We start from the raw sequence: 25,176 nt of genomic DNA on the forward strand, positions 1-25,176 counted from the left end.
GTGTTGACTTCCGTCCGCACTGTACCTTTGAGCTAGCCAGAGTCTGACAACCTGGTCTGCAGCTGAAAAAGGTCACACCACACAGGGGCGGCTGTGGATTTCAGTAATGGAGTTTCTGTGTTCGAGAGAGACTGAGCAAGGAACCGGAGCCTAGGGCAACCCTTTGGGGTGTGGGGTGGGGGGACCGGGAAAAGTTAGTTCCACCTTCTGTGTCCACTCCAGAGAGGAGTGACTCTAGAACAACCAAGGAAATAAGATGTGGAAGTGGTTTGCTAATTGGATTAGGCGGCTCAGATTGAAATGAGTATGCAGTTTCGCGAGTTACAGCACAGGCAAAAAAAAAAAAAAAAATCCTTTGGATTGTGCTCCCTTCTGAGATGAGAGCCTCTCCTTCTCTGACAACTCTTTAGAAGTCTCGAAGGACTTATGTTTTCACCCAAGCTTTTTAACTGGGCTGTGGTTCTAACTTGTTTTAAGGTCTTCATTTTTAATCTGTTTTATGTGGTTGTAAACCGCCCAGAGACGGAAGTTTGGGACAGTCTACAAACTTGAAAAATAAAAACAAGAAGCCAACTAGTTTGGGGGAACAAAGAATGTTATTAGGGGAACAAAGGTTTTGTTATACATTAAAAATACTTATAAGGGTGAGGAGAATAAGGTTTTTGGTTTATTTACCTTCTGAAAGAAGCTTGCGTCACATTATTCAGAAACTCAGCTAGATTCCACTTAGAAAAATACAGTCTTTGGTGATCAGGCCAAACGCTCCAGGCTAATTTTCCTGTCCAGGACCATGTGGCAGGAAAGATTGGGGTGACCCTGCACTCCGCTGCACACACACTCTCACTCAGCCCAGTTCCTGGCCAGGAAATTGTTATTTATTGTTGTTGTTCTTGTTGTTGTTGTTGTTGTTGAGTGGTTGGCCTGGGAGGTTGGAGGAATCTCCCTTCTCCCTGCTGCATTGGCTTCTGCTGCTTGTTCTGGGGTAGAGAATGAGGCTTCTTTGAACAACGGAAACCTTTTAAAATAATGAACGCATGCTATAGGGCTCTGACTGAGAGCTGGTCTTGTGGCAGCAAGCATGAATGGTCCCCTCTGCTAAGCAGGGTCTGCTCTGGTTTGCATTTGAATGGGAGACTACCTGTGTGAGCGCTGTAAGATATTCCCCTGCGGGGATGGGGCCGCTCTGGGAAAAGCATCTGCACGGAGGGAGGTTCCAGAGAAGGCTGGGAGAGACTCCCGCCTGCAACCTTGGAGAAGCCGCTGCCAGTCTGGGTAGACAATCCTGAGCTAGATGGAACAAGGGTCACCCTTCCTGCAGAGCATCCAGATAAGGGAAAGGAACTGGACTGGGATATCCATTTCCTAGGGATCTGTTTATGGCGCTCCTTTGCGACCTAGAAACAGCCGCTAGGGAAATAAGATGTGGAGGTGGTTTGCTGATTTGATTAGGCGGCTCAAATTGAAACCAGCCTGCAGTTTAGCAAACTACAGCACGGGCAAAAAAAAAAAAAAGAGTTGATCCTAAAAAAGAATACGATCCTGCACTGAAAGCATCCTCAGCAGTTCAAGGTGTCTGAAGGTGTCTGAAGCAGAAGAAGGTGTTGCTAGACCACTTTCTTGGGTGAAAGAGACCGGTAGCCGAAGCTGCATTTTAGATGGTTCAACTCCCAGGGCAGGAACGTTCTGTCTTGGAGAGCTGGTCTTGTGGCAGCAAGCATGAATGGTCCGCTTGGCTAAGCAGGGTCCACCCTGGTGTGCATTGGAATGGGAGACTAGGTGTGGGAGCACTGTAAGATACTCTCCTTAGAGGATGGGGCCGCTCTGGGAAGAGCAGAAGGTTCCACATTCCCTCCCTGGCAGCATCTCCAAGATAGGGCTGAGAGAGACTCCTGCCTATAACCTTGGAGAAGCCGCTGCCAGTCTGTGTACCGTGCTAGATGGGCCAAGGGTCTGACTCAGTAGAAGTCAGCTTCCTGTGGCTTCCAGCGGCATCTGGTGGGCCACTGTGCAAAACAGGGTGCTGGACTAGATGGGCCTCCTTGGGCCTGATCCAGCAGAGCTGTTCTTATGTTCTTATATTCCTATGACCTCTTAGAGATTGTCGTGATGTGCCCAAGATGCAAAATTGCCTTTTTCAAGTGAGGATGCAGTCTTATGTTTTGAAGCCCAAAGGGTGACTGAAGGATCACAGCCCTTAGTATCCATGGCAGTTGGTCCAGAGCCCCCACGCCCCCTCCAACAAACTTTGAATGAATATTTCAAGACTGGTGCGTGACTGAAGGAAACAGCTGGAGAACAAATTTCTCTCTGCCTTCGGCACCTCAAGCCAGCAAAAGATGCTGTGCTTCCTGCAGCAGGGCTGGAGGCTAAAAGAGCAGGACATCTGGCTGGGGTGGCCACATCACACTCCGGTCCCTGGTGATGGAGTCATTGATGGAATGAGCTGGCCATCTTCAGCCGATGTCATGTAGTCAGTCACCCCCTGCACTTAGCAATAGTTCGGCAAGGTGCAGCCATATTAGAGTTCCTTAGCCGCTGAGGTTCAGCAATCTTTATCTTGATTTCTAAAGCAGCTTAGTTCTTGCAAGGGCTGCTTGCAGAAGAGACAAGCCGAATATAAACCCAACCCCACAAACTGGTTCAGAGAGGATTATACAGGGTGAACTCGAACGGAACCCAAATCTAAATAGTCTGAGTGGCCTTGAATCTGAAACCAGAGCCAAACCCCAAAATACAAACAAGTAACCAGTCCAAAAGAAGTTGTTCCATAATTAAGCACTTGGCTTTTAATGATATAGTGTGTTTTCACCCTGTCTTTTAAAATTCTGTTACATGTATTTTGTTGTAAACACCTTCACAGAATGCAAGAATAAACTGTTGAGACAATATATATTCTCAAGTTTCATGGTCTTATCTGCACAGAGTTATACTGGCAAAGAGTTCTGTATTGTTTTTCATGAAGCATATCTAAATCAGTTCCAAGTACTTGAACTGATTAGCAAATTGCTTTTTAAAGTTAGATTCTAAACCAGAAGTGAAAAAGAGAGTTTAATGATACCATTGAATTGGAATGGAACTAAGTTATACTCTCTTGACTCTCAGCTTGCAGAATATTAGATCTGAGTTATTTAGCTGTTCTGGTTTAAAGAGTGCACCCCTCTTTCCTTAGATTCCACCCCCTAGTCTCGTGGCCTTTCATAAAAAATCAAGGAAAGCATTGTAGATACCCAATATCTTCCTAAATGTATGCCAACACTCAAAAGAGTAAGGCTTCAGTCCCCACCTTCTGCCCTAGGAAGAAAATCCCATTTAACTCAGTGGGTCTTCCTTGTGAATATGCATGGGCTTCTGCAGAATAAAACCAAGAATATGGTTCTCTGACCCCAAGGCGCTCACAATCTCAAAAGAAGCACAAGGTAGACTCTTCCCCCCACTACATAGAAGAGAGCCACCTTTTAAAAAGTTGCCTCTTTCCTCAGATAGCTGTGAGGAAATCCCAAATGGTATGCCACTAAGAGGGTCTGAAAATGATTGCCTGACCCCAAAGGTTCACAGCCTAAAAAGAAACTCAAGGGAACCCCCAGCAATAGCCTTTGCAGGGACGCTGTGCTGTGGGGCTGAAGAATTCCTCTCTCCCTGCTAAACAGAAGAGAGCAGCTCAAGAAAGTGCCTCTTTGCCCAGCTGGGGCAAAGAGGAGTGTGAGTGTCAAATGCTACTCCTGGAGTTGGGTGTGTTTGTGTGGGGTGGGGGAGAGTAAGGCCAGGCGTGATCCAGGGGGCAGGAGGAGGCATTTTGCACAGCATGAATGGGAGAAGAATAGCACCACCAAAAGATTATGGGCAGAGACAAATAAGGCAGCCCAGAGCTTCTCCGCTCAGGAGCAGTCACTCTGCAGGCGCCCCCTCCCACAATTTTGGGGGACTCCCCCTTACTCTCCCTCCTGTGGAACCCAAGAGACAATGGTATTTTATAGATTTTAAATTAGATTTGTTTTATATTTTTAGCTTTATATTTTTATTGTCATTTTTATTGTACGTTTTTTAACTTTTGTCAACCGCCTTGGGCTTGTTTTTCATGGAAGGCGGTATATAAATTTAACAATACCTAAACAAAATACAAATGGCACCCTCTGCTAACCATCTGCTTGTGCGAAGTTGCTTTTCCAGGTGCAGAGTTAGAGATTTCCCCATGCAAGACATTTCTTCGGAGTGTCCAAAAGTCTGAGCCTTTTACACGAAGTGAATTTAAAATTTTATTTTTAAAAAATATTAGTGGTGATTTCTCTCCTCGTTGATCAGACACAAAGGACTGCTAGGCAATGCCCAGCAGTGTTAATAGTAGGCACAAGTTGGAGACCGAGCGTCTTCCTACCTCCCCTGGCTCTAAGTTAGGACCTGCTCTAGCGGAGTCCTGCTGAGCCTCCAGTGGGGGGAAATGGGTTAGAATTTAGGCAGCTGCCATATACCGAGTCAGACCCTTGGTCTATCTAGCTCAGTGTTGTCTAGCCAGACTGGCAGCAGCAGCGGCTTCTCCAAGGCTGCAGGCAGGAATCTTTCGGGGCTGCGTGCGCACAGCTTCAGCCTTCCAGCGGCTACTGGACTACAACTCCCATCATCGCCAGCTCCAGTGCAGAATGGCCGAGGTTTGCGCCGACCCCTGAATTACACTAATGCAGTTTTTAAAAAGACGTAGCATACTTGCCGGGCACAGCCACAAAATTACAGCAGCAGCACGATTTTGAGCTTTTGAATGTTTGCTAGGATTCATTAATTAAGCTACGCCAGCGGCCCTGCGGCCTGCATAATCAGCAGCGGAGAAAGCCCGCCCTCAGGGGTGATGTCATTTAAGCTCCGCCCCTAGCCCGGCGAGATAAGTATTAGTTCCGAAAACTTATTCTCAACTTCTCTGGTGGCAACGAGCGATAGGCTCTTGCCTGGGAAGCCGAAGGTTGGGAGTTCGACTCCCCGGTCCGGCACTTAAAATAAAAAAGATTTTATTTTTTTTTGCCTTAGCCAGCTGGATTTAAAATAAATAAAAGTGTGTCGGTTATTTCCCTGGGTTATGGGCCCTACTCACCTTCTCACCTCAAGCTCGCTCCGCAGCCCCGAATGGGGGTCCTGCCAAGGAGGGCCATTTGAGACTGCGCAACTTGCCCAAGGCTACGCAGGTGGCAGGACCCATAACCCGGTGTAACAACCGACCGACTAAAGTGATGGACGATCGCGGCAGCGGCACCCACGGGGATTCGAACCGTCAGCTTCTCGCACCCTAGGCGAGTCGCTTCCCCGCTGCGCCACCGCGACCGATGTTTCCTAATCGAGTCCTCGAACTCTTGTAGCGCCGACCTACGTCACAGGAGACAAGTATTAGTTCTGAGAGCCTATTCTCCCAATTACCTGAATTGCAGAGTCAGTAAGGCTCCCGCCTGGAGATCCAAAGCCTACGGGTTCGAATCCCTCCTGGGGCAACTTGAATTCAATTGTAATTAAATTTATTTTTATTTTATTAGAGGTTGCCTAAGTAATAACAGATTGGTCTTTATGCTGCCACCAGTTTTTAAAAAATAGCTGGTTGTTTGTTTCACTCTGCAACTTTTGATGTAAGGATACAGCAGAACACGCTGTCTGCGGTGGAGGCTGTTTGTTAAAGGTATAAGCTAATGATCAGAGGTAGGCTGCCTCTGAACATGGGAGGTTGCATTGAGCTATGATTTTCCATTTGAGCGATTGATTTGGCAAACGAATCGATGGAAGATCTGTCTCCTCACCCCCCCCGCCCCAAACCCCACATTGCTATCTTAGCCCATGGCCAATGCCCCATTTCTTGTGTGAATGCCTGCAGATCTATATCCACACACATAACAGGAATAGGCTTTAGAAAACACCTCTAAACAAACTATAGTTGTTGTTCAGTTTGGAGGGGCCTGCTGTGTCCGAGGGGCAACCCCACACGGGTAGCAGATGCAAAGAGAAAATTCAGATTCCTTACCGTGCTTCGGTTCCAAAGTCAACTTTGTTAAATTTGAAAGATTCCAGCATTCGCTCCCCCAAGGAAACATACAGCCAGGAGACATTTTCCACTTTTAAAAAGATTTATTTTCAAAACAGGCAAAACAGATTTCCAGACATCACACTGCCAGTGAAAGATGCCAGCTAAAGCTCTCCCCGCCTCCTTACCCAGACGCTGCAGGTATTATTATTTATTATTATCATCTATTCCTTAACATGTTTTTCATATACGCAAGTAACGGGCGGTTCACAATTTAAAAACACAACAATTAAAACATGAACTCGAACAACTACAACAGTTTAAAATACAGATGAAAAACTCTTTAAAAATAACTCTTTTAATGTTGTGAACCTCCTAGAGACTTCAGCAGGGGGTGGTATACAAATATGCTAAATATATAAGTAAAATAATAAAACTATAGACTAAAAGCCTGACTGAACAGGTATGTTTATTATCTTTATTATCATTATCATTACTACAGTCGAGAACTGTAAAATACCGCCCTTAAGAGAATGGGGCCATAGGTCCGTGGTGACACCACCTACCCCCCAACCCCAATCTTAATCCCTGGCAGCATCTCCAAGTAGGGCTGGGCCTGGGACAGATTCCTGCTTGAAACCTGGCAGAGCCGCTGCCGGCCAGTGCAGACAAGGGGCTAAGGGACTAGCACGGCAGAAGGCTGCCTCTTCTGTTCCTGGGTCTCTATGGACACCAGGGTGCTGGATCTGAGAGAGCAGAGCCTCCATGGCCAAGAGCAGTCTACGCCAGAGGCCGCTCTCCCACCCTGCTATGCCTAGGAGCCCACTAGCGGGCGCGCCAAGCAGGGCACCACCAGCTGCCCTCCCACTTCTGAAATCCCCAGCTCAGGGGGCAGGGAAATGGGGGCAGCACGCTCACCTGGGCACCGTCCAGCCTTGTCCCCGCTTCGATCCCGTCCGCAGCGAGCGCGTGGGGTGGGGAGGGGGATAGAGAGGGGCGGCGCGAGCGGCGCTCACCAGCCGCATTTCCGGCGAGGGCGGCGCTCTGTCCGCCGCCCCTCGTCGGGCCTCCTGCGTCAGAGGCCGGCCGGAAGTGGGAAGGGGAACGCGGCGGGGCCGTCACTTCCGGCGCCGGCCCCTTCCCGGCCGCCATCTTGGTGCGGTGTGGGGGGACACGGGGGGCCCGGGGGCCGCGGCGGGCCGCTCGATGGGAAGATGCAGCGCGCGGGGCCGGGCGGGGCGGGGCCTGGCGCCGTGCTGGGGGCGGGGCCGGGGCGCGCGCTGCTGAGGCGGGAGCTACGGCTCCTCGAGTCCATCTTCCACCGCGGCCACGAGCGCTTCCGCATCGCCCGCGCCTGCCCGGACGAGCTGGGCTGCGAGTTCCTGCCCGGCCCGGGCGGAGGCGGCGGCAGCGGCGGAGGGGGGCCCGTCCGTATCCATGGCAACATCACGGTGAGTGGCAGAGGGCGCGGGGAGGGAGCCCCCTCCCCTCTGGCCACTTGGGGGCGGGGCCCGGGCAGTGGGAGGGGCCTGAGGGGCGGGGGCGGGGCTTATGTCAAGGCAGTGTCCAGCAGGCACCTGCTGCCACCCCCACGGAGGAATTAGGGGAGATCAGGAGGGCCTGAGGACCCCCAAGTGGCCTTCCACTCATACAGCACTATGGCTCAGCATGGAGCCTCCAAGGCACAGCTTAGTCTACCCTCAAGGACCCAGTGGCTGAGCTCAGTGTGGAACCTCCATGGCCCACTGTCATCTACTAGCAAAGACCCAGGGTCGGGCTGGGCAACAGTAAAATACTTTTTTTAAAAAGTTCTTTTATTCAGGGCCCTTGGAACCAACCAAGCAATAGTTTTCCTCAACTTCCGCTTTGCCAGGTCTGCCCAACCTGTGTTCCCTCTAGGAGGGATTCTCAGATGTGGTTGACTACAACTCCCATAATCCCCAAGCAAAAGCTATTGCAGCTGGGGATTCTGGGAGTTGGAATCAACATCTGGAAATCCCTCTTAGAGGAAACACTGCGCCCAACCTCCACCCTTCAACTGTTGTTCACCTAAAACTCCCATTATCCCTGTCCACTGACCTCTGGGGATGTTGGGAGTTGTGGTCCGACAACAGCAAGAGGGCCAAAGCTGTGCAGCAGTCCTGCCCCATGTCCTTTCAAGGGCCTGGCGCTGTGTCCCATGAAATTGAAGGCAGTCAAGGAACTTGTTTCCTATGAAACCGAAGGCCAGAGAACTTAGGATCAACAAAAGAGAGTTCTTCTTTACCCAGTGCACAATTCATCTGTAGAGTTCTCTGCTACGAAAAGTGACGGCCACCAGATTGGAGGGCTTTCAAAGGGGCTTGGGCAAATTCATGGAGGACAGGTCTTATCTACTAGTCTGGTGGCTAAAAGCCACCTCCAGCCTCTAAAGATACTTCTCAATACCAGTTGCAGGGAAGCAACCACAGGAGAGAGGGCCTGCCCTCACCTCTTGCCAGTGGGCTTCCCAGAAGCGTCTGGTGGGCTACTGTGGGAAACAGGATGCTGGCCTAGATGGGCCTCCTTGGGCCTGACCCAGCAGGGCTGTTCTTATCACTCTTGCTTTTTCTTAACTCCCATACTGTGTGGTCAATGAAATGAAGTACCTGTAAATGAAATAATTTCATGTCCTTCCTCAGTTTAACCTAGTTTCCTCCCACTCCTCTGTTACTTCATTTCTGTTGATTTAGATTGGGAGCGCCTTGGGGCAAGGACCGTGCACACTGGGCATTCGATACACGTCACAATGGCCCTGTTTACTCTCTGTGTGTCCCTCAAGGATCGCCGCACAACAGCACTGCTGTATCTGACTGACACCTGCCCTGTACACAACTGACCTCTTAGCTCTCCCCTCTCCTAGGAGTCCTATCCAGCCGTTCCCCCTATCTGGTCCGTGGAATCGGACGATCCCAACCTGGCGGCGATCCTGGAGCGGCTCGCGGATGTGAAGAAAGGCAACACACTGGTAAGGCCGAGGAAAGGGCTCTCAGTGGGGGAGCAAGCACGAAGAGGGAAGGCGGGCAGGCAGCCTGCCTGGCTGGCTCTAAACTTTGCTGTCTCCTCCCTGGGAAGCTTTTGCAGCACCTGAAGCGGATCATTTCAGACCTCTGCAAACTCTACAACCTTCCGCAGCACCCGGACGTGGAGATGCTGGACCAGCCCCTGCCCGCCGAGCAGGTGAGGCAGCCCAAGGGCCCCCGGCAGGCCTTCTGCACCCAGGAATCCGGCTGGCATTTGGCAGACCAGAGGGACACCAGGAATAGTGCAGGCGGTGCAGGGGACACACAGTGTTTCTGGTCTTTTTAGGACGGCTTCTAGCCTGAGGCACTTGTGCTCATTTGCAAAAATATATTAATTATTATTATTACATTTATATCCCACTCTTCCTCCAAGAAGCCCAGAGTAGTGCACTACATACTTAATGTTTCTCCTCACAACCACCCTGTGAAGTAGGCTAGGTTGAGAGAGAAGTGACTGGCCCAGAGTCACCCAGCAAGTCTCATGGCTGGATGGGCATTTGAACTCAGGTCTCCCCGGTCCTAGTCAAGCACTCTAACTACTACACCACGCTTTAGGGAGGCAATCTTATGTAGCCCTAAAAAGGGAGTTCGTGGGTGGCAGAGAAAAAATTAGGGGGCATTGAAAAAAATGTGGGAGGGTGGGCAGGCTCACTGTAGCCCCCGCAGACCATGTGGCTGGTGGCAAACAGAGCCCTGAAGGCAAAGTATCCTGCCTCTGTGTTGAGGGCGGCCCCTGAACTGCCATGTGGGGCCACCAGTTCAGGCTGTTGACACACACTGTGCAGCGTGTCATGGAAGGCAAAGGTGGATTTCTGCAGAGCTGGAAAAAAGTCCCAAATGCAGACTCCTAGCTGCAGCTGCCTTCTGAGTCGGGCCCTTGGTAGGCAGTCTGGTCCTCACTGGCTGGCAGCAGCTCTGGGTTGGGTTGGGTTTTTTAAGCAGTTGCTAGAGGTGCTGGGGATCGAACCTGGGGCCCCTTCATGTAAGCACAGACACCCCCACGGCTGCAGCACCTCTCCTCCAGGCTTCAGTTTCCACCTGAACCCTCCTATTGGTCTCCCAGGTAAAGTAATTCGCCCAGAAAAATACGCCTCTTAGCGCCCGTTCCTATTTCTGTCAGACTGGGTGGGCAGGCAGAGAGGACCCCCAGTTTCCAGGCCCTTCTCTGCTTGGTCGCCTGGGGGCTTTCCCCAGAGGTGGGTGGCTGTGAACAAGGCAGCTTCCAAGGAGGGGCTGCCCAACTCTGACCTGCCGGCAGCTGTCGTACTACAACTCCCATCATCCCCAGCCACAGTGGCCAGTAGGAGTGATGGGAGTTGGAGCCCGGCATCTGCCGGCGGGCCCAAATTGTGCCCCTCTGCTCTAAGGCCCACAGCAAGAATAGTCCTCACTTGAGGAGTTCCAGCAGTGCTGATCTGGGCCGCCCCTACGCCTTTGGGCCGAGTGGTCAGGTCTGTTAGGTCTTTGATTTTTCCACTGGCCTAGGCAGGCAGGCTAAAATGGGAGAAGATGGCTGGGGTTGCCAACTGGCTGAGCCCATGGGCACTGCAGGGTGACTCGGCAACCTTCCCGCCCTGCTCTGCCTCCAGGGATGTGGGGCTGTGCACAAGGTGCCCCCCATGTTGATCCTCTCAAGAGCATGAAGATGCAAGGGGGCCAAGAGACCGTGGCTGCCCCCCAAGAGAGCTTGCTGGCTGAGTGGGGACTCGAACCCAGGTCTCCTTGACCCCAGTAGCCCCTTCAATATTCTAGGACACAATTCACTTTCTTTTTCCCCCTTTTACTAGAGTCCTGGTTTTTAAGTTCCAGACAAGGGTGGATATTCACAGTCAACCCTAACTAAATAGCATTCTAATTCCCGAAGGCTAGCTCTGGGAGTATCCAGCCATCCAAAAAAGACCCTGCAGGGGTGAGGCTGTAGCCCAGGGGTAGAGTATCTGCTTGGCATGCAGAAGGCCCTAGGCTCAACCCTTGGCAGCATCTCCAGGTAGGGCTGGGAAAGCCTCCTGCCTTGAACCTTGGAGAGCCACTGCCAGTCAGAGTAGCCAGTACTGAGATCGATGGACCAAGGGTCTGGCTCAGTCGGCAACAGCTTCCTATGCTGTAATCTGTGTTTGGTGATGCCGAGTCTGGGCTTGTGCAGATTTGGAGTTCAGCCTGGATTTTTATCCTGCTTTTCTTCTCTCCTCTCATTCCACAGAGCACACAGGAAGAAGTGTCTTCTGAGGAAGAAGATGAGGAGATGCCAGAGGTATGGGGTTTCTTAAACACAATGGGTTAGGTCTGCGCCAGCGAGATTCCTCACCTCGTGTCTCCCAGGCTGCGTGGGTCCTCTTCCTTCCATCTTCTGGCCGCAGCCGGGAAAGCTCCGTCCCGAGAGGGGGAGGCGGGCTGAGGTTTGTCCTCTCTTCTCTTCTCACCCCCAAGGACACCGAGGACCTCGATCACTACGAGATGAAGGAGGAAGAGCCGGTGGAAGGCAAGAGGGCCGAGGACGACGGCATCGGCAAAGAGAACTTGGCTATCCTTGAGAAAATCAAAAAGAACCAGAGGCAAGATTACTTAAATGTACGTGTCGCCAGGCGGGAGGGCGAGGGGGGGAGGGGGGGCTGGTGGGGTGGAGGGGGGCAGGCCGCCCCCCGGGGAAGAGAGCTGGTCTGGTGGCAGCAAGCATGACTGGTCCCCTGAGCTAAGCAGGGTCCGCCCTGGTTGCATCTGAAGGGGAGACTCGATGTGTGAGCCCTGGAAGAGATTCCCCTTCTTAGGGGACAGAGCCGCTCTGGAAAGAGCAGAAGGTTCCAGGTTCCCTCCCTGGCAGCATCTCCCAGATCGGGCTGAGAGAGGTCCCTGCCTGCCACTTTGGAGAAGCCGCTGCCAGTCTGTGTAGACAATACTGAGCTAGATAGACCAAGGGTCTGACTCAGTATATGGCAGCTTCCTGTGTTCCCTCTTCGCAACTTGGTGCTGGGCACAGACAAGGGAGAAGACCTTCCTCTGAACAGGTGGCCATCCTGGCTGCCTACTAGCCACCATCTCCTCAGGGAATCTGCCAAGTCCCCCTTTACAGGCCCCCACCACATCCCACAACCGCAAACTCGCTAGACAAACAACAAGCTGTGTGCGGGGATTTCCTCTCTTCTGTCCCAGATTTCCATCCATTTAATTCAGGGCTGCACAACTTCAGCCCACCACCGGTTGGACTCCAACTCCCATCATCCCCAGCCACAGTGGCCACTGGCTGTGGATGATGGGAGTTGGAGTCCCAACAGCAGCTGGAGGGCCCAAGCTCTGAAGCCCTTGATTGATGTCCCCAATGCTATGAGACAATGGGCAGGGTTGGGGGGGGAGTGCCCCCTGGGTAAGGGGGCAGCGGGCCGCATCTTCAGCTGGGCTGCCTGTCTTTGCTGGCAGGCGGGATGTAACCACGAGATTCCTCCTCAATCCCTCCCAGGGGGCAGTGTCTGGGTCCGTGCAGGCCACCGACCGGCTAATGAAGGAGCTCAGGGATATTTACCGATCAGCAAGTTTCAAGGGTGGTACGTATCGGGCCTCCGCCTCGTGCCCGCTTCGGGGCAGGGGTGGGAGGGGGCAAGGGGCGGCAGTGGGGGTAGCAGGAACCAGCGCTTGCTTCTGCTGCCGAGAAGAGCTGGTCTTTTCGGACCAGCATGAATGGTCCCCTTTGCTAAGCAGGGCCTGCTCTGGTTTGCATTTGGGTGGGACACCACGTGTGAGCGCCGCAAGCTGGTCCCTTCAGGGGCCGGGGCCGGAGCTCAGTGGCAGAGGTTCCAGGCACCACCCCGGACATCCCCAGGCAGGGCTGGGAGAGACTCCTGCCTGGAACCCTGGATTGCTGCTGCCAGTCAGTGTCTCACTAGATGGACCACAGGTCTGACTTGGGAGAAGGCAGCTTCCTGGGTTTGCAGAGTTTTGTCAGGGGGTGGGGGTCAGAAGGTTTGGGGGCCGCCTGTCCCCATCGCTCCTTTGATTTCTCATGTGGCTCATCCCCCCTTCCCCCTGCGTTGTCCACAGGAAACTATGCAGTTGAACTAGTGAATGATAGCCTGTACGACTGGAGTGTCAAACTCCTGAAGTAAGTACTGGCGGCGTGTGTGTGTGTGTGTGTGTGTGTGTGTGTGTGTGTGTGTGTGCACAACTCACGTCTTTAAGAAAAACTTCTGAACTTACCCAGCATCCCCTCTGCCTTTTATCTTCTTGGACCTCCTTTCCTTTCCTCCCACTTAACCTGGTTGAAAAGATAAGAGAGGCAGTTTAGTCGTCAGAAGCATTTTGGGGATGGTCCTCACCCTTCCCTTCATTTCTGTTGGCGATTGTCATAGGTAACAAAAACACCTGTCTGGATAAAACAAACCAGTCAATAACTCCTGTCTGACTGTGTAAACAACAACTTATTTATTCATTGTTAAATTTATACCCTGCCTTTCATTCAGAAAATCCCAAGGCAGGTCCAGCCATCTTTCTTTGTTAGCCCGCCCCATAACAGATTGTTCTCTGGGCGGCTCCCCGCAGAGGGTTCAGACATACAAACACCATCAGAAAGCGATCGGCCGCCTTGTGCCTCGTGGCCCTGATCCGGTGCTAGAAGTTGCCCCTTCAGGTCCAGCTTGTAGAAAAACAGAAAAACGACCCACACCCCCACCCCTTTTCTCCCCCCGCCCCAGGGTGGACGAGGACAGCGCCTTGCATAGTGACCTGCAGATCCTCAAGGAGAAGGAGGGGACCGATTTCATCCTCCTCAATTTCACCTTTAAGGTCTGGCCAGTCCGGGGGGGGGGGGCGGGCGGGGGGAAAGGAGGCGCCAGCCGGGCCGCCCGCTCAGCCTCTCCCCTCTCCTCCCTGCAGGATAACTTCCCCTTTGACCCGCCCTTCGTAAGGGTCGTGTCGCCCGTGCTCTCGGGAGGGTAAGTATCTGGCTGAGCCCTTCCAGGGCAAGAAGCTGCTTCTGCCCCCCGTGGGAATCAAGTTGGGTGGGTGGGGGAGGGCTGTCCTTGTCGGCAGGATCCGCTTCTCTGGCTGGCCCTGACGTTGCTTCTCCCCACCCTCCCTCTCTTCCAAGGTATGTCCTGGGTGGAGGAGCCATCTGCATGGAGCTTCTAACAAAGCAGGTAAGCCGAGGCCCTGGGGCAGGGGAGAGGGGCCCGACGGCCGGCTTCTGGGGCCCGGCGCTGGGCTGGGGCTAGCGGCCTGCTTGGGGCCCTGACCACACAGCCCTCCCCCTTCTGCTTCCTCCAGGGCTGGAGCAGTGCCTACTCGGTGGAGTCCGTGATCATGCAGATCAGCGCCACGCTGGTGAAAGGCAAAGCCCGGGTGCAGTTTGGCGCCAACAAAGTAAGTGGGAGCCACGCCAGCAGCCCCGTCTCCCCCACTCGTGTTCAGCTCTTGCAGCGGGGCGGCGGGGGAGAAAGTGCAGCCGAGAAACCCCTCTCCCCTTTCAGACCTCTCCTCAGTCCAGCCATGGAGGCAGCCTCTCTGCAGCTGGGGAGTGGTGGGAGGAGGGATGGCTTACACAGCGTGGGGGTCTCTGGGGACAATCTCTGCTTCCCCCCCGGCCACCAGAGCATCAGCCGGGCCTGCAGGAGGCCCCCGGTTCCGTCCCTGGCAGCCCCTGAACCCTTAGAGGAGCTGCAGCCGCTCGGGAGAGACCAGGGGCGGGCGGGCTTGGCCCTCCAGCTGCTGTGGAACTACAGTGCCCATCTTCCCCTGCCACAAGTCACTCTGGCAGGGGGAAGGGGGGAGTTGTGGCTCGACAGTTTGCCCTCCCCGGTCTAGGCAGTGCCGAGCTCGAGAGAGCAAGAGTCTGGCTCGGAAAGCCACAGAGAGCTGGAGAGCTGGGAGGGAGTGACCTGAGGCAGCTTCTAGTCTCTCAGGACGGGGATCGGCTACAGATCCTCAACGTTGGGCCCCCCGATGGTATTGGACTTCAACTCCCATAATCCCCAACCGAAGGCCATTCCCAGGCCAGGCCAGGCGTGGAAGGAGGCGGCTTCAGCTGCTCAGGGGGGCTGGGGAAACTCCCCCCTCCCTCACACCCTGGAACCCGATCGTGCGTGGCTTGCCAAGGCGGCTTAAAGCCTTTTTGGTTCTGAGACTGGGAGCCCTTTGGGGACACAGAGGGCGCCTCTTTTTTTGGGCTGGCTGCACCGCCCTGAGGCCTTCTGCAGCAAAACCCAGTCTACGGAGGGTGTGAACCGTGCTCCTCCTTTCCCCTGCAGAACCAGTACAGCCTGGTGAGAGCGCAGCAGTCGTACCAATCCCTGGTCCAGATCCACGAGAAGAATGGTAAGGAGCGTGTGGGGGGTGGCATTTCAGCTCTGTGGGGGCGGGAGGGGGGGTAGAAAGACCTCCTTGATAGGGTTACACTCTGGGGACGGGGAGGAACCCCTTGACCTGGAAGGCGTCCCCCCCAGTAGAAAGCTCTGCTCTGAAAGGCACACACACACGCCTTTCCCTTCGGGGCAGCTCTTGTGGTAGCTTTTAGCCCAGACCCTTTTTGGCCAGACATCTGAGGACGCAAGAGCCCTCCCTGGGACTCTGAAGACCCGCCCCGCGGGCCCCGCCCTACGCGAAGGAGTTGCTCCCACATACCTGTGTGTCCTGGAAAATGGCGCTCACTCACTCCATCCAAGCAGGCAAAACAAGCAGTTGGTGCCTTGGGGTGTGAGACGGAGGAAGAGAGGGGGGGTCTCTGGAGGCAAGCAGGCTCCGCTGAGAAATGCTGCCCAAAAGGCAGGAGGGAGGGCCAGGCTAACCTCTAGAAAGCCAAATTGCAGGGGGGGGGGAGGTCTATCAAGTGCTGCAAGTGTGAAGGGCTTGAGAAACAAAATAGCCTGGGCCCAGATGGATTTATTTACTTAATTAGCATTTTTTTTAATACTGCCCCCAAACTTACATCTCTGTAGCTATCCTGGTCCCCACGGCAGCCACAAGGAAGCCCACAAGCGGGGGCTGAAGGTGTGCTCCCTTTCCCACCAGGGCTCCACAGCCTGTGATCGCCCTATCCTCCAGCTTGGCTTTCTGCCCCTGGAGGGAGCTCCCAGGACAGACCTGTCTGTCCTCCATTTTGTTTCTCAAGCCCTTCACACTTGCAGCCCTTGATAGACCTGCCCCCCCCCCACCAATTTGGCTTTCTAGAGGTTAGCCTGGCCCTCCCTCCTGCCTTTTGGGCAGCATTTCTCAGCGGAGCCTGCTTGCCTCCAGAGACCCCCCCTCTCTTCCTCCACCTCACACCCCGATGCACCAACTGCTTGTTTTGCCTGCTCGGATGGAGTGAGTGAGCGCCAGTTTCCAGGACATGCAGGTACGTTGAAGCAACTTCTTCATGTAGGGCAGGGCCCCCAGAGCAGTTCTTCAGAATCTCAGGGAGGGGAGCCACAGAGGCAAACAGCAAAGCAAGTCTTTGGATAGAGAGAGAACTGGGGGCAACTTACCCCAATGTGGGTGAGACCCCCTCAAAGGCTCTTGAAGAGGGCAGGCGCTTTCACCCTGCTCTGGGCCCCAGCAAGAGACTCTTTAATAAGAGTTTTTTGCCCCAGCCTGGTCTCTCTGCCTCAGGCATTTGCTTCCATATGCAAGCCAAGGAAGCACAAGCGGTATAGAAATGTATTGAATAAATTAAATAAGAGTCTGTTGCTTACTTTGGGCAGGAGCTTCTAGGTACCACATCCCCTCAAAATAGATGTGAAATACCAGCATAGTCTTTGTTTAGTTTGTAAAAGCTTAGGCTAAAAGTTGCTGTTTAGTTTGTAAAAGCTTAGGCTAAAAGTTGCTGTTTAGTTTGTAAAAGCTTAGGCTAAAAGTTGCTGTTTAGTTTGTAAAAGCTTAGGCTAAAAGTTGGCTGTTTGTTTGTAAAAGCTTAGGCTAAAAGTTGCTGTTTAGTTTGTAAAAGCTTAGGCTAAAAGTTGCTGTTTGGTTTGTAAAAGCTTAGGCTAAAAGTTGCTGTTTGGTTTGTAAAAGCTTAGGCTAAAAGTTGCTGTTTGGTTTGTAAAAGCTTAGGCTAAAAGTTGCTGTTTGTTTGTAAAAGCTTAGGCTAAAAGTTGCTGTTTGTTTGTAAAAGCTTAGGCTAAAAGTTGGCTGTTTGTTTGTAAAAGCTTAGGCTAAAAGTTGGCTGTTTGTTTGTAAAAGCTTAGGCTAAAAGTTGGCTGTTTGTTTGTAAAAGCTTAGGCTAAAAGTTGGCTGTTTGTTTGTAAAAGCTTAGGCTAAAAGTTGGCTGTTTGTTTGTAAAAGCTTAGGCTAAAAGTTGGCTGTTTGTTTGTAAAAGCTTAGGCTAAAAGTTGGCTGTTTGTTTGTAAAAGCTTAGGCTAAAAGTTGGCTGTTTAGTTTGTAAAAGCTTAGGCTAAAAGTTGGCTGTTTAGTTTGTAAAAGCTTAGGCTAAAAGTTGCTGTTTAGTTTGTAAAAGCTTAGGCTAAAAGTTGCTGTTTAGTTTGTAAAAGCTTAGGCTAAAAGTTGCTGTTTAGTTTGTAAAAGCTTAGGCTAAAAGTTGCTGTTTAGTTTGTAAAAGCTTAGGCTAAAAGTTGCTGTTTAGTTTGTAAAAGCTTAGGCTAAAAGTTGCTGTTTAGTTTGTAAAAGCTTAGGCTAAAAGTTGCTGTTTAGTTTGTAAAAGCTTAGGCTAAAAGTTGCTGTTTAGTTTGTAAAAGCTTAGGCTAAAAGTTGCTGTTTAGTTTGTAAAAGCTTAGGCTAAAAGTTGGCTGTTTGTTTGTAAAAGCTTAGGCTAAAAGTTGGCTGTTTGTTTGTAAAAGCTTAGGCTAAAAGTTGCTGTTTAGTTTGTAAAAGCTTAGGCTAAAAGTTGCTGTTTAGTTTGTAAAAGCTTCCTTGGGGAGAGAAGAGTAAAATAAGCTGAATAAAACTCCCATTTTCCCCCTTAGGTGAAAGACTGTTCTCTCTAACAGCACCTCTCATCCCCCCCCCTCCCCGAACTTTGCCATCTATATTTGTATTCATTTCCCCCTGTCTTTTTCTCTGTTAAAAATTACCTTGCAGTGGTGAAATTGCAGCTTGGCTTCAGAGGCAGGTGCTGTGGTTGGGTGGTTGCAGCAGAGAGGCTCCTCCATCTGGCTGGCAGGTGCTGGAGTCTCTTCCTGCCTCCCCTTTTATAGACTTCCTGCCCAGCACCTAATCGGAGGCCTCCAGCTAGCAAAAGGATCCCCGTCTGGGTCTTTGGGGGGCCCAGGGCTTGCCTCTCGTTCTTTGGATCCCCAGTGTAGGATTGCCTGCCTTTCCAAGACAGGTTTCAGGGGGGAATAGGTCGGGCTTGGCCTCTGTGAGCTGCACAGAGCCTCCATGGACAGAAGGGCTCTACAGCTACATGCCACCAGCTGCTAGGAAGCGCCAGTGGGTAGGTTGCTGCCTTCACACTTGTGAGCTCTCCAGTGGGTCACGACAGGGAGGAGGGGCTGCTGGGTGAGATGGGCCTTTTGCTCTGGTCTTCTTACACCCTTTGGGATTTATATAGTTCCCCAGTCCTCGAGAGTCCCTTTGTGTCATGTTGCTGTTTTAACTCATTTATTTTGCCAGCGAGTGAGGAAGAGAGAGGACGCTTGCTTTCCACAAGGGCATTCCAACCCTTTTAGTTCAGAAACGTCCGTTCTTTGCAGAGCTGCGTCTGCCGCCTTTGATAAGCCAAGGGCTGCACAGAACAGCAACCCTTTCCGGTGGGTGGCACAGGGAGCGGCCGTGGGCAGGCCAGTGGAGAGAGGGGCTGGGATTGAAACGGCTCTCCCTTATACCTTTAACACCCTACATGGCTTGGTTCCCAGTTAACTGCCTCCCCAGTGATTGCACCCCCACCCACCAGCACTCAGCATCTGAGGCTAGGGTAGTGTCTGTTTCAAACAAGGCCTTCTCCGTAGCAGCCGACGGTCCTCTGAGAGATCTTGGCTTGGTGTCCTCCCAGAAGTGGCTGAAGGTGTTCCTCTTGGGGGGGACAAATTGGGGCCTGCAGGCAGGAACCTCTCTCAGCCCTGTCTTGGAGATGCTGCCAGGGAGGGAACTTGGAACCTAGATGCTCTTCCCAGAGCGGCTCCATCCCCTGAGGGGAAGATCTTATAGTGTTCACACTTCTAGTCTCTCATTCATATGCAACCAGGGCAGACCCTGCTTAGCTAAGGGGACAAGTCAGGCTTGCTACCACCAGACCAGCTCTCCTCCAACATGTCGTGTCATTTTGTGGATGTATAAAAATACCATTTAACTTGTGTGATGTTTTCTGTAAATAGGAAGGCAGTATTTTTTAAAAAAATCTGTTTATTTGTTTAGTCACAGCCATAACAAAGATTTGACATACAAATTAGTTAAAACGACAGCGTTAAGAAGAAATAAAATCGCAGGACACTCAGAACTAAAAAGCTGGCTACATTTCTCATAAGAGTAAATTATCATCATCAAAATTATCATCATATTTATAAATTATCATCATCATATTTATTTATAGTGTATTGCTAAGCAGTGTGCATAATTTAAAACACAACTGTAAAAACAAAATGAAAAACAAAGCCCTTTTACAAAACAATGCAACAGTTTAAAACATTTCTGACGGCCTTTGTTCTTGCCCTGCAGGTTGGTACACGCCCCCGAAAGAAGACGGCTAGCGCGGGGACGAGGCCCAGGCAGCCACGGACCAATCGGACTTCTCTGCCAAACCGCTGCACTCCGGATCGTAAGACGCCTCCTCCCAGGAGCGGACGGCCCTGCCTGCTTTGCAAGACCATCCTGAGCGGCTCTTACAAACTTTTACAGAATAAAAAAACAAGCAAACTGTCGCAGCCCAGGACTCGCTAGCCGGCAACTGGTGGTCACTCTTATTATACAACAAAAAAAAAACCCCACACACACACTCACACTCAAAACCAAACCAACCTGAAATGACAAACTCGATTCTCTCGTATCGCTGGAAGTTTCGGGCTCGGCTGCAGCTTGGAGCACGGGCACCTCTCCTTCTGCTACGGATTTAATTTATTTTCTTATTTTCATGTACACTGCTTCTTCTTTTCCCCCTTCTCCCTTGGTTACAGTGTATGATGGATGTGTAGGGGGGGAAATGTATCTTTGGAGAACAATTACATTTGTTAATTTGAAGGGGGACTGGTCTTACCTTTCTGTCCCCAACAGGTAGGGTCGCGCCCACAGGGATGCCAAAGGCTTCTGCTATACCCTCCCAGACCTGGGGGCTGCATCTTTCATTCCTTGTTCTTTAGCACTCTGCACACCTCCCTCCACATTCACACCTCCGCTGCTGATCCATTGCTGAAAGGAAGAGGTGTGTCAGGTTAACATTCTATCGGTGTAGCCCCTGTCAGTGATGCAGAGCAAGTAATTCCACCTGCATTCTTGTGCATGGTCTGTGTTGTAACGGAGGAGTGAGGGCCTCACAGGATACAGAGGCTCCCTCCTCTTGGAAATCCTGTCCTTAACTGCTCTGCTCCCCCCACCCCTGAAGTGCATCTTTTTCGTCAAGAGGGCTAGAAACTTAAAGCGGGGGGGGGGAATACCAAAATCCTCAGGTTATTGGCTTGAGTTTTCCCTTACGATTTTTCTCTAGTTGTACGGCATCCACACTCCCTCGAAGCACCAGCAGTGCTCAGGGAGAGTGAGAGTTTTGCCGTCTTCTGCTGGGATTCCCCCTTTCTAAGCGGGAAAGCAAAAGTAAAGCAGAGAGAGACTCACTGGTTTGAGGAGAGGCGTAGTGGAACATTCCTTCCAGCATCACATATATACATTTTTAAAAAATTTAAAAAATGTGCAAAAAGGAAACCCAAATTCTGATGGCAGGTTTCATTTATTAAAAATGCACGTGCATCGCCATCACAGTGTTTTACTTCAAGAGAAAACAGAAAACTTCATAAGGCAGCGTGGTGGCTTCTCTCTCCAGAACTTGATGCACTCCCTCCTCCTAATCTGCTTTGAGGACAAACTTCACAATGTGCGGCTGTGAAGGCATCAAGACAAAAGAGAGAAACGGTTGTTTTAAAAATGCAAATCCCCCCCCTTCAAGGGTTGCAAGCATTCATAATTCAAAACCACACATATTCAGCGGGTTGGAATCTCAGCAGAACAGCAAAACGAAAACAAGCTTAAGTTTCTAGCCCTTCAAACTTTGGCCCTGCTGCAGATGTTGGCCGGCAACTCCCAGAATCCCTAGCTACTGGCCACTGTGGCTGGGAGTCAGTATTCTGACCCCCATCTGGATCAAATCTGGGAATCCCTGTTACAGTGAACACTGCTGAAGATTATGGGAGTTGTAGTCCAAAAACAGCTGGGGGGGCGGGGGGCGGCTACGTTGAGCAGGCCTGCCTTAAAGAGTGCAAAGATCAGACTTGACAGCATGTGAAGGGTGCTTGTCTCCAACAGGGGTGGCTAGGCATTTGTTCCCGGGCCCTTCTCTGCCTCTAGCACAGGAGGAAATTACATGGAACCCAACGGCACGTTATCTGCTCATTTCCCCAAACTAACCTGCATTCAGATGGCAGAACTCTGCTTTTCTTTTTTTTAAACACAACGTTTAGGTGTACTTAATTTTTCCGATCGCAGGGGACACTTGACCCCTGACCGAGACAACTTTGGCGTTCCCTGGGTGCTGGCAAGCCAAGAGAGTGACCGTTCCGCCTCTGCTACCGGAAACCCCCAAATTAAAGCTCAGTGGGCGTCCCATCTTCCCACAGGCAGCCCGAGACACCTGCCGCATCTCTGGGCCTGCCTCTTTCCCATCAGTCTGCTGGGGTGCAGAGGATCGGATCGGATCATTGCAGCTTGTGGCGTCTCGGAGGAACGACCCACTAACAGTGAAGTGTCTCTGGGTGCATTATTGGTTGCGAGCTTGCTAATTTCCCATTCAGCCATTGTGGGGCGAGAATAGAGTGGGGTATTCTCTCTGGGGTGAAAATCAGCCACACACCCCCCATGCTGCGATTCATGAGAATTGCCTGCCCTTGGAGAAAGCACCCTCTTCTCTGCAGTCTTGGGAGGCGCAGCCAAAACGGGGACCTGTGCCCGCACACTGACTCTTCTGCAGCCAAGCAAAAGTGCTTCTTGCCTTTGAAAGGCAACCTTTGGGGGTGTTCAAAAGGGCCGTGCACACCTCGCAACTCAGCTATTGGTAAAGCATGTTGGTGTAAGCGTACTGGCTAAGAAAGGGCGCAGTGCATCCGGATCTTGCCTCTGCCGTGAATTCTCTAAGGCACCCCAGGGAGGCTCAACCCCCGACTTTCCACATCTATAAAAGCGAGACAATAGTGCCTCCTTCCTTTACAGAATTGTGAGGATTACTACAAGGTGGTAATGCAAACACTCAAAAGCCCTGTACAACTGCAAGGCACACTTCTTGAAAGCACCCCCTGTCTTTATCCCACCCCCCAATTATAAAGCAACCCCCCCACCCCAAACTCTATAGAAGATAGGAAGCTGCCATCTACTGAGTCAGACCCTTGGTCCATCTAGCTCAGTATTGTCTACCCAGGCTGGCAGCGGCTTCTCCAAGCTTGCAGGCTGGAGTCTCTCTCAGCCCTATCTGGAGATGCTGCCAGGGAGGGAACTTGGAACCTTCTGCATGCAAGCAGGCAGATGCTTTTCCTAGGGAGGCCCCATCCCCTAAGGGGAATATCTTACGGTGCACACACATGCAGTCTCCCGTCCAAATGCAACCCAGGGTGGACCCTGCTTAGCAAAGGGGGCAATTCAACGCTTGCTGCCACAAGACCAGCACATGGAGTTGCCTTAGACAGAGTCAAACCACTGGTCTCATCCAGCCCATGGAATCAGGCAGAGGGGGGTCTCTCCACCACTACCTAGAAACACAAGGGGTCACGTCTGAGACGTTCGGGGAACTACAGCTTCACCCCCAGTGAAAAACAGCAAAAGACCTTGCTTTTCTTACCTCCATCTGCGACAGGCCCGCCACTCTGCCTTCCAGGACTTGTCGAATCGCGACTTGAGGCAGGAAACACTCTGCAGGACGGACAAACAAACAAGTCAGGTTGTATTCTTTTTTAATTCTATCTCTCCTAGCCAAGGTTCTGCAATGCTGGACCCAATTTGGCCTCTGCAAGGAGACAGAAGAGGGCCAAAACATTCCCAAGTGAAGCCTGCCTGTCGTTTTTAAAATCAGGCAAGTTTCTAGCACTCATGGTTTGGGGAGGTTCAAGGTTCAAATGGGCACAACGGCTGTTCCCCCAGATATCCAAGGAACATCTCTTCCCAGAATCCGTGGGGGAGAAGCGTTGTTTACTCCTGGGTAGTTTAACATGCAATTTCGTTCACCTTGCCCACAAGTGGCACCAGAGGACTCCTAGGGTTTTACAGGGACAGTGAAAGAAGGACAGCGTTTAAAAGCAGGCCAACACCCCAGATCACAAGGCAGCGAGCTGGCTTCCGAGTAACACAGGACACTTGCTCAGGCATGAGGAGGAACAAAGTCAGGAGTGGGGAAATGGGTTAGGGTTGGAGGAGAAAGAGAGAGAGATTCCCGTTAGAATGGTAGAAGCTGTCTGCAGAACGTTGCAAGGCTTAAATTCCGGAAAACCTTTGCAGACTGCTTTTGGATTAGGTTTTGCCAAGGGCAGTGGGGGAAAGCAAAAAAATTCTTGGACACATTATTTCCTGAGGCGACCAAATTGCCTCTTCAATCTCCATGTACCTGTCCCGGCTCTTTAGACAAGGATTTGAGTCCGGTTCTCAGACTTGGAGACCTCCATGCCGTTGGATTACGACTCCCATCACCACCCCCGCCACACCGACTGCACACTGGGTGATGGGAGTTGCAGTCCAATATCACCCTGGGACCCCAACTTTGAGAACTCCTCTTGAGTTTAGCGCAGCGTTTCTCATGAGCGGCAGACAAAAACGGAAGGTCTCCCGAAAACTGGACGTCTTGGAGCCAATCAGGCTTTGGTTACCTTCCTGAAGCACGAAAGGTTGTGCCAAGGGGTGTATCTTCCAGAACTCGTTACTGTCCAGCTTCCGCAGGGAATTCAGGGGGACGGTGGCAGAGCGGCCATAATCGACGAAGAACACCACCGCTTGATCCTCAAACTTTTCCAGAACCCAGCACCTGTAAAAGAGAGAGAGAGAGAGCACAACGCAAAGGGGTCTCAGCTTTGATTTCCACGTAGCCCATGATTCTGACAGTGGGCGGCCCTCCAAGATTCCCTGTGAGCCGGAAACCTCGGTGAGTGGCTGCCAGTCAGTGTAGACAACCCTAAGCTGGACGGACCAAGGGTCTGACTCTGCCAAGGACTGAACCTGGGACCCTCTATGGTCCCCAAATATTAAAAATAGGTAAAGCTGCCTTTTACTGAGTCAGACCCTTGGTTCATCCTCCTAAGTACTGTCTACTCTGACTGGCAACAGCCCTCCAGGGCCTCTCCCAGGCCTACCTGGAGATGCTGCCAGGGACTGAACCTGGGCGTGCAAAGGAGATGCTCTACCACTGAGATATGGCCCCCATCTCCAGACAAACAGGGTCCGATGGAGGCCGCTCCCTCCAGGTTGCCCACAATTTTCTGGTCCTCAGGTGGACTGCTTCTGGCTAGGGAAGCTCGATTTAGCCACGACGACACGGACAGACAGGCGTGAACTCATTGGGTTGCCAATTATTGTGTACCGAGCCCACACGAGAGCGCCAATGCATCTCGGTGCTCCTTGACCAGAAAGAGAGACATCGTATTTAGCCGTCTTCCTCTAACCTGTTCCAGGCGCCGCCTTCATTTCCCAGAATGCACTCTGCCATGCATCGCGTTCCCCGCTGGACGTCCTGCTTTGCCAAAAAGGGCACCTGAGATTCAACCTTCGCCAAGGCCGTGAAGAGCTTCAGCATGCTTTGATGGTGTTCCTGCAGTTTCAAAAGAAAGCAGTGCCCTGAGAATTCCATCATCTCCATCGTATTCACACAAACACAAAATGTGACAAAAATCAAGTTGCTAGCCCTCAGGAAACCTCTTTTTCATTTAAAAGGAGCCTTAGGGTCAAAGCATTAAAATATGCCATCAGGAGGCCTGTTTCGACTCTGAAGTCGCTGCGGCATGGGGCCCCGATCCGCCTCAGAGGTGCACTACGGGGTGTGTTTCAACGACTTCCATGCCATTTTCTCACCCCACCCACCTCGAAGCAGCTATTTCCTATACTAGTATTTCTAGGCAACAT

The 25,176-nt window shown here is 51.8% G+C and overlaps 2 protein-coding genes across 10 annotated transcripts in view; one reads left to right on the forward strand and one right to left on the reverse strand.

Moving 5' to 3' along the window:
- The first annotated feature begins 7,126 nt into the window (after positions 1 to 7,126).
- Positions 7,127 to 20,118, forward strand: UBE2Q1 (ubiquitin conjugating enzyme E2 Q1). 2 transcript variants are annotated; one of them, XM_053277341.1, is made up of 13 exons: positions 7,127 to 7,440; positions 8,871 to 8,975; positions 9,083 to 9,187; positions 11,231 to 11,281; positions 11,458 to 11,582; positions 12,442 to 12,566; positions 13,060 to 13,120; positions 13,710 to 13,800; positions 13,891 to 13,949; positions 14,105 to 14,153; positions 14,281 to 14,376; positions 15,261 to 15,327; positions 19,600 to 20,118. In XM_053277341.1, the coding sequence occupies exons 1-13, from the start codon at positions 7,204 to 7,206 to the stop codon at positions 19,629 to 19,631; spliced, it is 1,203 nt and encodes a 400-aa protein (XP_053133316.1). In that variant the 5' UTR covers positions 7,127 to 7,203; the 3' UTR covers positions 19,632 to 20,118. The 2 variants fall into 2 exon arrangements, with proteins under 2 accessions (XP_053133316.1, XP_053133317.1); XM_053277342.1 differs by having other exon boundaries at positions 7,131 to 7,440; positions 11,458 to 11,598; positions 12,482 to 12,566.
- A 47-nt stretch (positions 20,119 to 20,165) lies between these two features.
- The window catches only part of TDRD10 (tudor domain containing 10), a 46,040-nt gene continuing 41,029 nt past the window's right edge, over positions 20,166 to 25,176 (reverse strand). For 7 of the 8 annotated variants that reach the window (XM_053277350.1, XM_053277349.1, XM_053277343.1 and 4 more), the window contains 4 exons: positions 24,720 to 24,865; positions 23,931 to 24,085; positions 22,913 to 22,983; positions 20,166 to 20,286 (listed from right to left, as the gene is read on the reverse strand). In XM_053277350.1, the coding sequence (XP_053133325.1) occupies positions 20,188 to 20,286; positions 22,913 to 22,983; positions 23,931 to 24,085; positions 24,720 to 24,865 (471 nt within the window). In that variant the 3' untranslated portion in view covers positions 20,166 to 20,187. Of the gene's footprint in view, positions 20,287 to 20,799; positions 20,969 to 22,912; positions 22,984 to 23,930; positions 24,086 to 24,719; positions 24,866 to 25,176 lie in introns of those variants that run through there. The other variant, XM_053277346.1, reaches the window with a different exon arrangement.

This window comes from Hemicordylus capensis, chromosome 14, assembly GCF_027244095.1.
Source record: "Hemicordylus capensis ecotype Gifberg chromosome 14, rHemCap1.1.pri, whole genome shotgun sequence".
NCBI classification, from domain to species: Eukaryota; Metazoa; Chordata; class Lepidosauria; order Squamata; family Cordylidae; genus Hemicordylus; species Hemicordylus capensis.